A 16656-nucleotide genomic window follows, 5' to 3' on the forward strand; every position below is an offset into this window, starting at 1 on the left:
CGCAGGCGCATCGATCTGCATGCAGTCGTGCGGTTTGGTGGCTTGCCGTTGATATGGCAGGCGCACGCCTCCCACCTCTCACGTAATCTATCCTTCGGCAGTTTGCACCACTCGCGCGCATTGCCTTCTCTCCGTCCTGAACCTTTTCCTATATAAAGGGACCAGCCCCCCACGGACATCAGGAGATTACAACAGCAGCTACGATCGGCTACTGCGCACCGATCGATCCCAGAGTCCACGAGGCATTAGCTAGAACTAGAGGAGGACAGAGCTCAGGGATAGAATTCAGATAGTAGAGAGGGAGATCTCCTCGGCGATCCATCCAACATGTATCATGGTGGCCCGGGGATGTCTCCTGCTGCGGCCGGCGGTCGTGGCGGCACGGCCAGGAAGGTCGCGCCGTGGATCCTCGCCTGCGGCTTCCTGCTCTGCTCGTCGGTCCTGTTCCTGGGTGAGTTAATTCAGCCGACGAACCATTACCCACCTCTACTTTCTTCTTCTATTCGTTTCCTTGAGCTCGATCGTTGATGAACATACTCGCATCTTCCTCATACAGTCATACGCAAGTTCGTAAGGTCGTCTCCTAGATCGCATCCGGGCGAATCCAGTCAGAGTCAGTCATCAGCTCGCCCGTATTTTCTTCTGTTTTCAGTCTGCAGACGCATGTTGAAGAGATTGTTACGACTCGTGTTGCCTTCTTCCTTTCCTGTTTTAGCACCATGAATGCCCCAATCTGCTCATCAACATGCCTGAATTTTCCTTTCTGTACACCCAAACCGGTAGTTATCCGTCGATATTCAGTGACTAGCTAGGTTTTTTACGTATGTTCAGTTTTCTGGAAGAAATTAGTAGACTCGTGTTTCATTGTTCCTTTCCTGTTCTGGCATGAACGTCCCAATCTGATCTCCACCTGCCTGAAATTTTGCTTTCTATACCAAATTCTTGGCGATTTGATCGAGTTTATAATCTGATCTGTCCTTGGTTGCACCCTGGTTAGGATAAAGGATTTCTGTTTATTGGAGGGAGGGAGAGGATCCTTGAGGATAAAGATGGCGCCAACGGCCAAAATGCTTGCGTCCATTAATTATGGCTTGTGGTGTAGGTAGTCAGTAGAGCCGTAGAGGCGGTGGTTGTCAGGCTTAATTATTCCTTGTGTTCTTGGTGGGGTTTCTGTAAAGAATATAATCCCGGGTAGGGTAACAACAACGCATGCATGATTGGATGATTGCTTTCATTATTATGTGGAGTATTGTATATTCTATTCCATTACGGCTGGTATTTCTTTATGCAATTCCATAGCGTGTTAAGCAAAAGCAATCAGTTTTAGGTAGCTAATGACATCGATTAAATTAAGGGGCGCCCCTGCCTGTCTGAACGGAAACTGCAAATTGCAAACATAGTTTACGCTACTGGATATGAATGATGCACCGAAAATAGGTGTGCTTAGACCAACCCTGTTCTCACCATGAATCGTGCTTGCGTTGCAAACATGTCGGCCAATAGATTAGTGATCACAAGTTTGGCTAGGCCTACCTAGAAGACATTATGAATCTTTGATTGTCATTTATTTTGTATTAGTAGCGGTTGCATCTCGACCCAATAGAGTATTCTGCCAATCATATTTCTGCGTGACGTCCAAAGGCAACCCTCTTTTGCAGCGATGCTTAAATCAAACGTGATTACTTGTTAGTCTCACTCTCATCCTAATATGACAATGAAAGAACAAAAGGCTTCTGTCTTTTTTTCCCTTGCAATGTCGTCTGGATTTGTCAATATCGGACAGCCTAAGCCCTAAGTCAAATGTTTGTTGTACTAAATATATAGCATCGTTTCTGTCTATGCCCAAAAGCACAATGGGCAAGAAAGATTGTAGTCTTTGCTGACAACTTGATCCCCATGCATCATCATGTATCTTATCGTTGAGCTCTCATGAACCTACTGCTCAAATTTGTCTATATTTGCACATATCAAACATCCTAAGCCCAAAGTCAAAACTAAGCTAGTTTGTTGTACTCCTAGATAGCATCATTTCCATATTAAAACACAAGAGGAAAGGTTTATGCACATTCCTAGCTGACAACTTGATTCCCATGCATCACTATGCATGTATCTTATACTTGAGCTTTCATGGACCAACTCTAATTAGGCAGCTAAGAGATGCTATGAATCCAGATAAGACCATTAAGCCATTGATTTAAACACAATAGACCCCTATACGCTACAAATTGGACTACAATTAATCGCAAGAGTGAACATTACTGAATTAGAAAAACTCTGTTGAAAGCGAAATGTTTGGACCATGACGCATGCATCAACTTGCCCTTTTCTTTTTTCCCAACCATGTCTCCGACTTCAACCCTGACATCGACTGATACTGTTGACACCGAGTTGAAAAAGTGTTTATATCCATCGCATGCTCACCTAAAGTTGAATGGATGCATGGTAGGGTTGGCCCATTTCAAGTCCTAGGCAGGAAAAAATGTTGCACTAAGGTTGGCTGTGTACAGACTAAACTTAGAACTTTTGTGGACACGATCAATTCTTCTCTCGTGTGACTAGAACCGTTCCTTCTACTAAACTAGGGTGTAGTTCGTTTAAGCCTAGTCGTCGACCTACTCCTTAGTTCTTCGTTTGATAATGCTTCGGAAATATGATTTGAAATTGTTGAATGCAATGCTACGCAACCTACCTATTCGAGAAACATATATATGAAACTGGTTAGGTAAAACATGAATTCGAAGACGGTTAATTAAAGATTGCATCTATGATATGGTTATAATTCCTTTGATGTTACGTGTAAATTATCTATGATGCATGATGGCTAAATTAGTTCTCATTCATGAAAGAGCAACAAAATTTAATACTTTTTCATGTGCAACTAATGCAGGAGCTGAAGGCGCCATTGGTGTGAACTACGGCATGATCGCCAACAACCTGCCGACGCCGGACAAGGTGATCGCCATGTACAAGGCCAACAAAATCAGCTACGTCCGCCTCTTCCACCCTGACACGACCGTCCTCACTGCGCTCGGGGGCACCGGCATTGGTGTCGTTCTCGGCACGTTCAACGAGGACCTTGAGCACCTCGCCTCCGACGAGTCATTTGCCGCATCGTGGGTGGCCTCCTACGTCAAGCCCTTCGCCGGCACCGTCACCTTCCGGTACATCACGGCCGGCAACGAGGTCATCCCGGGCGACCTTGGCACGCACGTCCTCCCCGCCATTAGGAACATCGAGACCGCGCTCAAGGCGGCGGGCGTCACCGGCGTCCCTGTCACGACGGCCGTGGCCACATCCGTGCTCGGCGTCTCGTACCCGCCGTCGCAGGCCACGTTCTCCGAGGCCTCGGCGCCGGTGATGGCGCCGCTGGTGGCGTACCTGTCGTCGAAGAAGGCGCCGCTGCTGGTGAACGTGTACCCGTACTTCGCGTACGCGGCGGAGCCGGAGACGGTGCAGCTCGGGTACGCGCTGCTGGCCGGGTCGAGCGCGACGTCCAAGATCAAGGTGTCGTCGGTGACGGACGGCGGGCTGGTGTACACCAACATGTTCGACGCGATCCTGGACGCGGCGCACGCGGCGGTGGAGAAGGCCGGGGCGCAGGGGCTGGAGCTCGTGGTGTCGGAGACCGGGTGGCCGTCGGGCGGCGGCGGCACGGGCGCCACCGTGGAGAACGCGGCGGCGTACAACAACAACGTGATCCGGCACGCGGCGTCGGGCGCCGGCACGCCGCGGCGGCCGGGCAAGGCCGTGGAGACGTACCTGTTCGCCATGTTCAACGAGAACCAGAAGCCCGAGGGCACGGAGCAGCACTTCGGCCTCTTCCAGCCGGACATGAGCGCGGTCTACCCCGTCGACTTCGCCGCCGGCTCCTACTGAGGACTGAACGACGACTGGGACCGTACAGCGCCGAGATTTAGTTTTACTGCTACCACACAGATTAATTCATTTACAGTTTACTCGCTCGTTTATTAGTCACAGGTTTATCGCTTTACTTTACAGCAGCTCTGTACATGTGTAGTGCATGATGGTACACGGCATATATTATATATACTACGGGTAAGAGCTCATTGCTCTTTGGTTATGACGAGTGCGTTGAATCTGATCTGTGTTGCTACTGATTCTGCCTTTGTTCAATGTACTTATTCAGTTCAATTTGCGCTCCTGTGTGTTTGATAAGTAAAATTCAGATTACCTCGGAAGAATTTAAGACAGATATCCCAGATACTTGCACCATTTTTATACAGTATACTTCAACATTTTCCATATGAATCTAAGAAAAATCATGTGAGCCAGAGTATTACTGCTACTTATCTTTTTTGTTCTGCGCTACATTTTTTTGCGGGTGTTTTTTTTTTGCGGGTGCTTGTTCTGCGCTATCAACTGCATAATTGCTGCCTGCTAGTGCTGATCGATCCATCACCCGTATGAGTAGCTAGGAATCAATTTCTGAAGCAGGAGATGTTTTTTTGTAGCTGTTCATGAAGGTTAGGAGTCTGTTTCTGCTCTTTTGTACTCCCTCCGTAAACTAATATAAAAGCGTTTAGATTACTACTTTAGTGATCTAAACGCTCTTATATTAGTTTACAGAGGGAGTAGTTGATTTATATGCTCTATTTTGACACTCAAGGGGACAAGGGAAGTCAAATTAATCACGGCACAAGTAAATGTAGCAAGTTTCGGTGAGAGATGTAATGCAAAAATTCAATCTGTGAACAATAGGCTTGAGGCTGTGATGAAGTATTTCACACTTATGCCAAGAGGTCCTCTAGGTTCAACATGACCATTTTGCATTGCCCTGTGCACGGATAAGGTTTGCCTCGTACAATTCTTCCCCAGACCTGGTGTGGGAGGTTCTAGCATTGGGGGCTAGCGTGATGCTAGAAATTGGGGGCTACGTTTTTAACTGAATTGGGGGCTAGCGTGATAGACCTTGTTTAGTTGAAACTTCCATACTACAACTAGAAGCCAGAGCTGGAATAATTAACATTGATACTTTATGCCATGGATTGGGGTTATAATCCTTTCATGAACTCTACGTACCAAAATCCAGAATTTGATTAGCTTAACGAGGATACTTTATTTGCAACTTGTCAACAACTTATGAAATTTTGATTAAATACCATTTAAAAGGGAAAGAATTTAAGCATGATATTACCATGCACAATGTGGTATCTTTTTTCAAGAGGGGAAATCCCGGCCTCTACATTCGTGTGTGGTATCTTGATACAGAGTTTCATATATATTGTATCATTGCACACAAGGATAGGAAAGACTTGGGCAGGCTCAACAAGCTAAATCATATGCTGAACATGGAGGCTTCCATCTATATGAGCCGACAACTTGGGCACGAAATATGACACCAAAGTCTCCTGCCTATACTAATGAACTCCACTGACTTCAAGGACTCGCCATGGGACACTCGTGACTATGGAGGCATGAATGAGCAGGTTTCGAGCCCCCGACTAAGTTATAAAGCAATCGAAGCTGAAGCCAGAAGCAAGTTGTAAAACATGTCGTGACGGTGATCACGCTTCGTTGTGCAATTTTACCTTCAAAAGGGGAGAACACATTGTCCATATGTTCTGCTTGTGTTCCTGGAGTTTCAAGCTTCTAAACTACGTGCTTTATTGGGAAACATTAACACCAGGCTTTGGTGATGGAAGAATACGAGCTGATGAAATATGAGCGGTTTTCGGTTTTCTTTATCATTAGATCACGAAGGTCTCTAAAGAACCATCTTGTTCGTTGTTGTGTCGCGTTTGGTTTCCAATCGCTAGTCAGGCTTCAAAAGAAGGGAATTCGCCTACTTGGATAAATAGAAAAACAATGCATTCTTTTATTGGAGAAGAGGCAAACCTTTGCCATATTTCATTGAATAGGGAGAGTTGCTAAGTTTTATGAGAGGAAAAATACCACCGCTCATCGCAGTTTGCATAGATGCCGCCACATTGACCGATTGGAAATGATCATAAGTGTGATGTGGGTATTCTGGAGAACCAGGAGACATTGAAGTCACCATGGATGTAGCAAAGAAAGTGTTGCGGTCATCATTCCTAACAAAAACTCATGGAATCATCTCATGTACACACTCTGAACTTGGACTCATATTCTTAGTGCATCCCATGCCTACCAGTGATCATAGTCTGATCATAGTCCACGTAGACCAAGCTAGCATCATTTCTCTACCCACCCACTGAGTGACAACAACCAAAAATGGGCAAGCTTACATTTTTGCAGTGCTTTGAGTGTTCACCTCCTATGAATGGGACTATGTGTAGGTAGTTGCAAAGGAGTAACTCGAAGTTGTATTTATGGGCTGGGAGTTGTTGATTTTTGCCACCTCCCCAATCACATGTCCAATTGTTCTACCAATGAGTACATTTGCTATAAGATCTACCAACCCTATTGACATATTTTATTTAGATAGCTAGCAAGTTCGTTTCATGAGTCGGGTATTATTGATTTTTTTCACTTCCCAAGTCGCATGTCAAACTATTTACCCTTGGACTGCTCCACTCAGAGCCAGCTACTTTGTCCGACTACATCGAATGAGAATCTTCATATTTCCTTCTCGATCCGCTAACCTTGCACCGCTCCATCCATCCTCCTCAGACCGCTGGCGTTGTTGTCATGGAGGAATGCAACCACTACCTACAAACTCCTATACACCTCCTCTAGGCTTCCTAAAAGTGTAGGAGCAAACACTGATGCAACGCAGTTTGATGGTAGAGTACAAAACTCCCCACATCCAGGAATCCAAAGTTCCGTTGTACCAATGGACTGATGGAAAATGACTCATAGAGAACCTGGACCGTCGTCGTCGAGAGCGGTACTGACACAAAGGCGGGATGGGAAAATATTATTTTATGCACTATCGCCTCTGTCATCGTAACACCGACGTGACACACACCTACCATAAGGACTAGTGTTTAGTCCAGGATACCGCCATATTGGGATCATGGAGGGCCCATTTCCCCTTCTCCCGCCGCTAGAATGACGAAGGGAAGGAGAAGGGACTCGTGACCTCACTGGCAAAAGGCAGGGGAGACCGATGGCCTCCCTTTTTGCCTTTTCTGCAGAAATACCGTGGAGGAGAAGAGTGTGAGGCACCATCATTCGCAGTCCTTTGTTCTACTCCATCCAACCCAGTTTCAATCTGGATTGTTTGCGATGCTTCCGGCAGCATGAAGACAAATCTTTTGTGGCAACATATAAAACATTGATTTTCACAATAAGATGTGAATCAAATATGTCTTGAAAGATTCAAAGGCGATAGTAAATCTACTTTTCATATCATTGTCCTCTTGCGATGCAAAACCAATAACAAGGAATATGTATTGTCTTCACTACAAAATACATGGCGTTTTTAGATATGGATAAAGTCCCTAAGGTGAAATTTTATTGTTCCTTTTTTATGTACACGTTAGCGAAAGTTATAATAATAAACATTTTAAAACTATTATTGCTCGAGTGGTTGGCTAGATACCCATAAAAACAAACAAATTGTGCATGGGCTATAGTAAAGCACGCCCACATGTCGGTGCAAGTTTAAGTGGAGAGGTATATCAGGGCATGAGATTTGTGACCACGACGACCACCATCTCTCCTTTAACAGTAAAAAGATGAATATAAAAAATTCATGTGCACTAGCCTGGTAGTTACCATATTCTTTTTTGTTGAACTGCCAATTGCATCTCTTCTGTACTTTCTTCCAAGGGTATTTAGCATTTGTTGAGAGAGAGAAAAAAAAGTTGGCCCAACTGAAATAAACAAAAGCCTAACTAACTAGCCCATGGGCCCAAAAGGGGCAAGCACAGTGCCACGTTACCCCTTCTTTCGCTGAACACGTGGTGATCCAACCCACGAGAGCACTAGACTAGGAGTGACCTGGCCGAGCGAAGCGAAGAGGGGATTGGATTGCCTCGGTAAAAAGAAAGGCTGCGTGGAAGGAGTGGGAAGAGGCGAGCTCTCGAATCTGCGGCGCCTCGTTTCTTCGCCGACTCGATCTGCCGGCGGTGAGTTAGGTTTCTTCCGCTCTCTCTCTCTGCTTGATCTGTTTAGCCCCCGTCTGGTCTTCTGCTTCTTCGTATGGATCGATTCGCACGAGTAGCGTTCATATAAAGTTAGGAATCTGTTTCTGCAGTCAGTGTGATTTGGTTTGTGGTTGCTCCGGGGAATCGATCGAGCAAGGAAAAGTAGGAGGCGCAGGTCGCTGGAGCAGTTGATTTGTGCTCTGTTCTTAGATGAAGAAAAGGGAGTCAAATTAATGTTGGCGCTAGTAGAAGTAGCAAGTTTTGGTGAAAGGTGTAATGGGTACATTATAAGGTGAGATCTGTAGCATCGTGATGTTTGATGGTTTCTGTACAAAAGCGCGCGAGCAAAGAAGAGATCACTGCGTTTCTGACTGAACTGAGCATATCGCTGGAGTAATTAACATTGATACTGTGCCATGGATGGGTGTTATACCTTCCATCAACCCTGCAGTAGCTTCTCCTGCAGTTTCCTTTGTTCCATATAATCAGGAATATGGATAACTTGCCAAGGAGGAGGGTACTTTATCTGCATCTTGTCAAATACTACTTCTGAAGTTCTGATTAAATATCGTTAAAACAGGAAAGCATTTAAGCATGATGTTACTGTGTATAATGTGGTTTCTTGGCATGGAGTTTTCATATCTAGGGCCATATCATTGCAGGCATGGATGGGAAGAACTTGGGCAGTGGGCAACTAGCTCAGCAAGCTAAGCCAGATGCCTTGACAGACGATCAGGGGACCCTGAAGCACACTGCGGATTCTCACACCGAAAATCCGACTTCAGTGAATGGTCAGAGTTCTGTAGATATGAACATGGAAGCTGCGATCTCAGCCGATGATGTCATGCGAGCCGGCGGCTTCGGCGCCAAAGACGACATCGGCAGCCTCCTACCAACGGCGATGGACTCCACCGACTTCGAGGCCTCGCTGCGGGACGCCCGCGACTTTGAAGGCGAGCAGGAGCAACCGGCGCGCCCTGGGCTGGGTTACAGGGCATCGGAAGCTGACGCGGGAATCAAGCCGTCGGACACGCCACAGCAGTGATCCTGCCTCCTTGTGCAACTAATATTTCAGAAAGACAAAGCACGCCATCCATGTTTCTGTAGTTTTCCAGCTTCTGTTGTGCTTCAGTTGGTAGCCCTGACATCTTGTTGTTTTGGTGCTGGATGAATATGAGCTTATGAACACACGAGTTATGCGAAAGTATGGTTTTATTTGGTGTTGTGTTGCCAGATGTTTACAGTATATGTTGTTATCCCTTTGGTCAGAACTCAACGTTTTGTTTTCAGGAACAGGGGATTCTCCAGCCTAGACAAATAAAGAACCAGTGCAATCCTTATTTAAATAGCTGCAAAAGCTTCATTGAAGAAAGCGAGTTGCAAATATTTACGAGAAACCCCAAAGAAGTACCACTCTCACAAGATCAGTGTTTGTGGGTGTTCTGTTCTGGGCTCTGGCTAACAGCCAAGTTAGCCAGATGGGAAGTACTATTCTCATTCCGTTTCTCCCTTGAACGAGCACCAGGCACTTCTGATCTTCTTCACACACAGCATGCATTGCTTGACTTAAAATGAGCATATGTGTCATCTCGGCTCTTCAAAGGAACAAGAAGCGTTCCAGTAGCTTTGCCTATGTCAGAGGAAATTTGTCAGCCGTTGAAGATATCGTCACTAGATCGGTTCATACACACACACTCTCAACTTGAACTCATGTTCCTGGTGCATCCCATGCCTACCATTGATCATAGTCCTCACATACCAAGGTAATACCACTTCTCTATGCATTTAGTGGCAGCAATAACAGAAAAGATGGGCAACCTCACATTTTTGCGGTGAGGAGTGTTCACCTTATATGCTCACTAGAATTACGTAGAGGTGCAAATGAGTGATTCAAAATTGTATTTATGGGCCATGTGTTATTGATTTCACTACCTCATCAGCCATTTGTCCGCTTATTTAACTCCATGAGTACAGTTGCTATAAGAGCTACCAATTCTAGCTATATATTTTACCTAGATGTCTAGCATGGTGCTATATGTAATCAAGGTGTAGTTATGGACTTTAATGTAAAGATCCTGCACAAGATAACAATGACGGAGGCGCAAGATAGACCATTGCATTTTTGTTTTTCAGAATTAGACCATTGCGTTTCTGACCGAATCGGAGGCTACGATGAGAGCATCGTTCTTTTGGAATTTTCGTTGAGGCAACTAGAAGCCAATAATAGAATAACTGATGGTGATACTTTGTGCAATGAAGAGATGTAATCTTTTCGCAAAAAAAGAAGAGTTTATAATCATTCCATGGACTCTACAGTAGCTTTGCCCGCATTTCCGTTTGTTGTAAATAATCTGGAATACAAATAGCTTGCCAAGGATGAGGATACAAATACCGACGGCGATGGACGCCCATGACTTCAAAGGTGTGAAGGAGCAGTCGTAGTGACCCAGGCTGGGTTACAGCTGATGGTGGACGCAAGCCTTTGGATGTGCCACGACAGTGATCCTATTTCCTTGCGCAACTTTTGGCTTCAGAGAAACAAAGCACACTGCCCATATGTTTCTGTAGTGTGTCTGGATTTAGCTTCAAAACTATCTGCGTCAGTGGGTAACGATAACGTTAGCAATATTCAGTGTTGGCTGGTGTTGGGTGAATGAGTTCCGAACACATGAATGGTTTTCAGTTTCCTTTGCGTTGGATTATGGAGGTCTGCAAGTGCTAAAGGATGGTTTTATTTGGTGTTGTGTTGCATGTGTTTCGAGTTTATGATGTTGTCGCTTGGTCAGGATATGGCCTTTTTCCATAGGCAGGTGAATCCTGCCTGGACAAATCAAATGGTGCAATCCTTTATGGAAATTGGTAAATGCGTATGTGCAATGCACGTTGATATTAGGAAGGCAATTAATTACACATTGATATTAGGCATGATATCAATTACACATTGATTTATGCGATTAACACAAACATTCATATTGATATGATACTAGTTACGTGCTAAACATGTTGAGCGCTTGCCATCAGCAATCTAGATCGCTAGATTAACATAGTTTGATAATTGAGATTAATTAGATCCACCCCTTTGGATCTTTTAATATTGGTATAGATAGATAGGGGCAAAACTTGCATGTTGAAAGGGAAGTTGCCGAGAAGCCAAAAAAAATAAAAGTCTACTATCTCGAGATCAATGCTCCCAGGTCTTTGGCAGTGGCTGACACCCAAGTTAGGAAGATGAGAGGTACCACTCTCATTCAGTACCTCCTTGAGACGAGCACCACCGAGCCCTCTGAGCATCTTCGCACAGAGGCCGCATGCTCCACCGCCTGTGGGGAAATGAGCATAAGTGTCATCTCGGCTCTAAGAGCATCTCCAACAGCCGCGCTATATAAGCGCCGTGCCGGAAATTTATGGTTTTTAGCGCGCGCACAACCGCTAAGCGAGCTCCAGCGGAGGCGCAATAACCGCGTGCGCGGCATAAAGAGTTCAGTGCGCGGTCCGAAACGCCATCGCGTGCCGTTTATTTGGTGCGCCCGCTTCCACGCGCCGCACACTCGAGTGCTCGCGCCGCACTCTCTCCGCCGCGCCACTTTGGCCCCGCCCGCGCCGCCGCCGGCGAATTGACCCGATGGACGGCCGCGCCGGCACCCCCTCACCCCTCCCTACACCCGTGACCCCTCTGCCGCCGCCGCTGCAAACCCAGCGCGGGGAGCTTTGGCTTCGCCTCCGCAGGTGCTCCTCCAAGCACCAGTATCGCGCGCGGCCTTTTCATGCCGCCACGGACGACCTCGGCGGCGGGTGGCGTCACGCCGGCGCCCGCCGTGAAGCCACGTGCCCTCGATGAGCGAGCTAGGTTGTTGGAATGGGAGAAGTACTTGTTCTTCATGGACACATCTACCCTCGATGAGAAGCAAAAGGAGTACGTCAATCTTGTCCGTGAAGAAGTCTTGGTCCAAAAAAAGAGCCATGGTTGGCCGTGGCATAGGCGGCATTGATGGCGGTGGCATGGGTGGCATGGGTGGCGGTGGCATTGGCGGCATGGGAGGCGGTGGCATTGGCAGCATCGGTGCCTTCGGAGCTACCATGGGCGGCATGAGTGGCATCGGTGGCTTTGCAGCTACCATGGAGGCCATGGGAGGCATGGGTGGCTTCGAAGCGACCATGGGAGGCATGAGTTTTGCGTCTCTCATGGGAGACATGGGAGCACCTCCGGGCGGCATGGGCGGAATTTCTTCTGGTGCGCCTCATCACACACCTTCCGTTGAAGATCCTGCCAACACCTTCCGAGGTACACATGATGATGCGGCTTGCGACAATGAAGAGGAGGAGGAAAAATCGTCTTCGGATGAGGAAGATGAATCGGAGGAAGAGGAGGACGAAGACGAGGATGAGGCATGATTGTTGATGTGCCATTCGTTTGTGTGAACTTTTATGTCATGAACTTCGTTCGGATTTTGAACTTGGTTGGATGATGTTGTGGGCATGAATTTGAATATGTCATGAACTTGTTTGGGTGATTTTAAACTATACCATGTGTTTGTTTCATGTTTCAAATATCATCATCGTCTCCAAAACGCAACATATGGCAAGCGCCGGCTGCTCGCACGCGCTGCAGTTTAGTGCGTCAGCTGGAGCGGCTCGCGTGCGGTCTTTGCAACTGCCGCAAGAGCAAGCGCTCTGCGCTGCGCAAAAACTCACGAACAGCTTGTTGCAAAGACTTTTTTAGCGCGCGGTTGTTGAAGATGCTCTAAGAAAGAACAAGAAACGGTCCAATGGCCTTTCTTTGGCACAGGAAGTTTCTCATCCAGATGAGAAATCCTTACAGGACCGACTCATGTACACGATCTCAACTCGAACTCATTTCCGAGTGCATCCCATGCCTAACACTGGCCTCGTCGTCATAGACAAGCTAGCACTACTTCTCTACACACCTGGTGGCAGCAAGCCAACTTACATTTCCACGGTGGAGTTTTGAGTGTTCACCTTCTCTATGCTCACTGGAACTATCTAGGTATGTGAAAATGAGTGATCCAAATTGTATTTATGGTCTAGTTGTTTTTGGATTTTACTAGCTCACCAGCCGTATGTCCGATTATTTAACTATGCGAGTACAGTTTCTATAGAGCTACCAATTCTAGTATTTTTACTAGTAAAGGGCCCGTGCGTTGCAACAGGAGAAACAAAATTATAATCTCCAACGGTCAAGACCATATTTTGCTGCATGACCGAGATACACTATGACTCTCAATTTCGTGAGATCATGAACATTTTTTTAAACTCGTGCACATATTTGAAATCGTGAACATTTTTCAAATTCATGAACTCCTTTATAAATTTACAAACATTTTCAAAAATCAAGATCATTTTGAATCATCAATATTTTATACTATTTTTATTAAAAATAAAAATTGTAGACAGTTTTTCAACAATTTTCTTGAATAGGTGAATATTTCTAGAATTGACAAACATTTTTTCAGAAATTTGATGGAATAAATTTTGAAATTTACGAACATTTTTTTGATTAAGTGAACATTTTTTGAAATGCAAGATCAGTTTTTGAATCAGTGAACATTTATGAATAAATAAACTATTTTGTAAGTCACAAACAGTTGTAAAAAATTTAAGATATTTTTCCATTCTTTATTTCTTTTAATTAGCAATTTTTTTCGATTTCATTAACATTTTTTAATACACAAACTTTAAAAAATATGAACAATGTTTGATTTCCTAAATATTTGTTTTCAAAAATTGAGGACATTTTCTGAATATGCAAACATTTTTTGAAAAGTCATGAAATTTTTCTGAATCCACAAACATTTATGAATTATAAAATATTTTATTGAAAATTCTCACTTTTTTAAAAAAATAGGAACTTTTTTATATCCCAAAATATTTAAAGTAGAAACAAACGTAGATGTAAAAGGAAAACGAAAAATAAAAATGAAATGTTAGTAACGGACTGCCCGAACATGGGCCAGCCCAAACAGGCGCGCTGTATCTTATTCCAGCATGCAGAGCGCGGTATAGTAGGAACCTACTACATGGGCCGGCCCAGGCAGGATTCCCTCTGTGAAACGTTTTTTTATCACTTATAGGTGGCATCAGTGGGTAATATTCTGTAATTTTGAGGGCAATTTAGGCGAAGCAATAGCCTGTATTATATCTAGTATCCTATATACTTAAGAAGTTCACCCCCACTACTTGATTTATCTCAACATGCAACATAGACACATCAGCATCCAATCACACCAAGCCACGTCACACCTCCTGAGGTCATTTTCCCTGAAATGAAAAACAAAATCTATTCCCATCATTCCCCACGCCCCACGCCTGCACATAATGGCGACATCAGCCTTCGGTTACTAGGGCACCCACCAGCCACCACAACATGCTGATGCGTACAGAATACACGTCTTTTAAGCATTGGCGCAATTAACTCTCCCACCCAGTTCCTCAATTAACTCCACCGTCCATTGATTTCCATAACTTTCTATTCATCTTCTCCACCGAGTAACTCTAACTGATGCAGCGGTTCTCCCCTTTAAGCTTCCATCTCCACTCACATGGATCCCCCTTGCTGTGGCTGGTCGGACTGAGGTGAGGTTCCCCTCTCGGTGCCGCGCGCGCCTCTGCCGGTGCCATCGACTGCCTCCCTTCCCCTGCCCCCTCAGTAATCCTTGGTGGCCTCCGCCGGACACCGCTTCGTCCATTGCTCCCCGCAGATGGAATACAGAATACATGGAGAGGATGTTGCAGCATGCGGTGGTGGATTTGTGGTCGTCTTACTCCACCAACATCACCTGCACCAAGGTGGGTGCTCTCCCGCCTCAATCTTCTCAGATCTGACTGCTTTTTTGAGTTAGGTTGGATTGAAAAGTCTGATGTGTTTGTTGTAGGAGCCACTTTTTGGAAGGAAGCTCTGTTCGGTCTCCATGCACCTCCTACTATCAGCAAGTCCGGTTAGTCTCTCATGTCCACAATCCTTGCAAACTCAAGAACTGCCGGCAAGCATATGTCGAGATATGATAGATCGTGCTCATAACTCCGATCCGGTTGATTCTAATTGGAAGCGCTAACAATTTCCTAATTTTTTTCAGATCTTAGAGCATTGTTTGTACAGCTTATGTAATATTTTGCTTTGAATCGATGCATATGGATTTTTGTGCATTACTCGCTGTGGCTCTGTGTTGCTTACTAATCAACCCACCAGCCTTTTCAGACTTGGATATTTGTCATGTTGATGAGCTTGCTTTTATGTATTTTGCCAAAGCAACACCCATGAAAAGTTAATCAGATGTACTAACTCGTGCAATTATTTTCTAGGATGAGGAGCTGTAGTGTCAACAACTCTACCTACTGATCAACAATAAATGATATGTCCAATGAAAAGTTTCTTTCATTAGAATGTTCTAGGCATTTTGTTTCGAATCTTGAACTGATAGCAAAATGTTTCAGATAATGTCCTCTCTTCATTTCTTATATTGAATAGTTAATGATAAATCCAGCCACATTTCTCTCTACTATGCTTATTGATACAAGCTTTGTATTTTTGGAACACAACTGTTTTACCTTCGACAATGCCATCCGGGCATCAGCTCCCTATATTTTGCTATATATAATATTTTTTAAAGTTCGTACTCTACTGTAGTTTTTTATCACGAACTAATTGGGGTTTTCTCTATAAGTAGCGCTTTTTATACAACTCTGACCTCTACTATTTTTCTTGGTGTAGATTATCATCTTTCTTCTACGATGTTACAGATTATACTATTTGAGCATTGCTTCCTTTGGTTCCAATGCTCCAGTTTTTATGGCATGACATTAGAGCCTGTAATAAAGAAATTACAGCTTCAGTTGAAACCCAACTCTGATGACATAGTAGATACAAATTGCATTGAGATTTAGATCTATCAGTTAGGAGTTTAACTATTTGTCATGCCTCTTGAATATAAAAGCTAACATAATTTTCATTGATGGAGCATGTATGAGTGTAGTTATTGCATTATGCAGATGTAAAATTTATGATGAATGAACAAAGTTGCTTCACTTGGTAATATTAAATATGAACACAGTTCTGGTTTTTTTTTTCTACTGTCCGTCAATCCGGTTTTGTCCGGCACCCAACATTGTATAATTTTCATTAGACACAGTCTATCTTTGTAGATGTTTGGTGAGTTCATCTATTAAAGAGATACTTAGTATTCAAGTCCACATGAAACCTAACTTGAAACAAGTGATTTTTCATTGGTAAAGCAAATATTACGGCAAGTTGTACACGGATGTCCCCGCAGCAACGCGCGGGAAGTCATCTAGAAGTTTCTGTTCAAGTACCAACTTGTCAATGGTTCCAGTTTATGTTCTTTATTGCGGGAGATGCGTTTTGGAGGCCGAGCTCCATGGTGGCCTTTATTTTTGAAAAATTCAAATTCAAACTTATATTGTTAAAAAAATCTGAAAAAAATATATGTGTATGTAAGGATGTAACCCACATGTGTGTAAAATTTCATGATGAAATACCTTGAGTTGTGACCTATATAAAAAAGACAAATTCATGGCCTAGGAGAATGAATAGTATCATGTGTTAAATAGCCCCAGATTAGTCTTTTTTGCACAGCCCTCATTTCAATGT

At 44.5% G+C, this 16656-nt stretch overlaps 2 protein-coding genes across 6 annotated transcripts; both read left to right on the forward strand.

Moving 5' to 3' along the window:
• Positions 1-24: 24 nt before the first annotated feature.
• Positions 25-4081, forward strand: LOC109783730 (putative glucan endo-1,3-beta-glucosidase GVI). 4 transcript variants are annotated; one of them, XM_020342331.4, is made up of 3 exons: positions 147-451; positions 557-613; positions 2888-4081. In XM_020342331.4, the coding sequence occupies exons 1-3, from the start codon at positions 328-330 to the stop codon at positions 3874-3876; spliced, it is 1170 nt and encodes a 389-aa protein (XP_020197920.1). In that variant the 5' UTR covers positions 147-327; the 3' UTR covers positions 3877-4081. The 4 variants fall into 4 exon arrangements, with proteins under 4 accessions (XP_020197921.1, XP_020197920.1, XP_073356169.1 ...); XM_020342332.4 differs by lacking the exon at positions 557-613 and having other exon boundaries at positions 25-451; XM_073500068.1 differs by lacking the exon at positions 557-613 and having other exon boundaries at positions 181-451; positions 998-4081.
• A 3784-nt stretch (positions 4082-7865) lies between these two features.
• LOC109783721 (uncharacterized) lies at positions 7866-9251 on the forward strand. 2 transcript variants are annotated; one of them, XM_020342312.3, is made up of 2 exons: positions 7866-8015; positions 8696-9251. In XM_020342312.3, exon 2 carries the CDS (start codon positions 8698-8700, stop codon positions 9076-9078), a length of 381 nt encoding a protein of 126 aa, XP_020197901.1. In that variant the 5' UTR covers positions 7866-8015; positions 8696-8697; the 3' UTR covers positions 9079-9251. The 2 variants fall into 2 exon arrangements, with proteins under 2 accessions (XP_020197901.1, XP_020197903.1); XM_020342314.3 differs by having other exon boundaries at positions 7877-8024.
• The last annotated feature ends 7405 nt before the right edge of the window (positions 9252-16656 follow it).

The sequence above is a fragment of the Aegilops tauschii genome, chromosome 1, assembly GCF_002575655.3.
Source record: "Aegilops tauschii subsp. strangulata cultivar AL8/78 chromosome 1, Aet v6.0, whole genome shotgun sequence".
NCBI classification, from domain to species: domain Eukaryota; kingdom Viridiplantae; phylum Streptophyta; class Magnoliopsida; order Poales; family Poaceae; genus Aegilops; species Aegilops tauschii.

Excerpts from the sequence above, each read along its gene's own strand:
- LOC109783730 (XM_020342331.4), top strand. The coding sequence starts at position 328 with ATGTATCATGGTGGCCCGGGGATGTCTCCTGCTGCGGCCGGCGGTCGT. Across the intron at positions 452-556 it reads CTCGTCGGTCCTGTTCCTGG|TCATACGCAAGTTCGTAAGG; the intron begins GTGAGTTAATTC and ends TTCCTCATACAG. Across the intron at positions 614-2,887 it reads TCCGGGCGAATCCAGTCAGA|GAGCTGAAGGCGCCATTGGT; the intron begins GTCAGTCATCAG and ends CAACTAATGCAG.
- LOC109783721 (XM_020342312.3), top strand. The coding sequence starts at position 8,698 with ATGGATGGGAAGAACTTGGGCAGTGGGCAACTAGCTCAGCAAGCTAAG.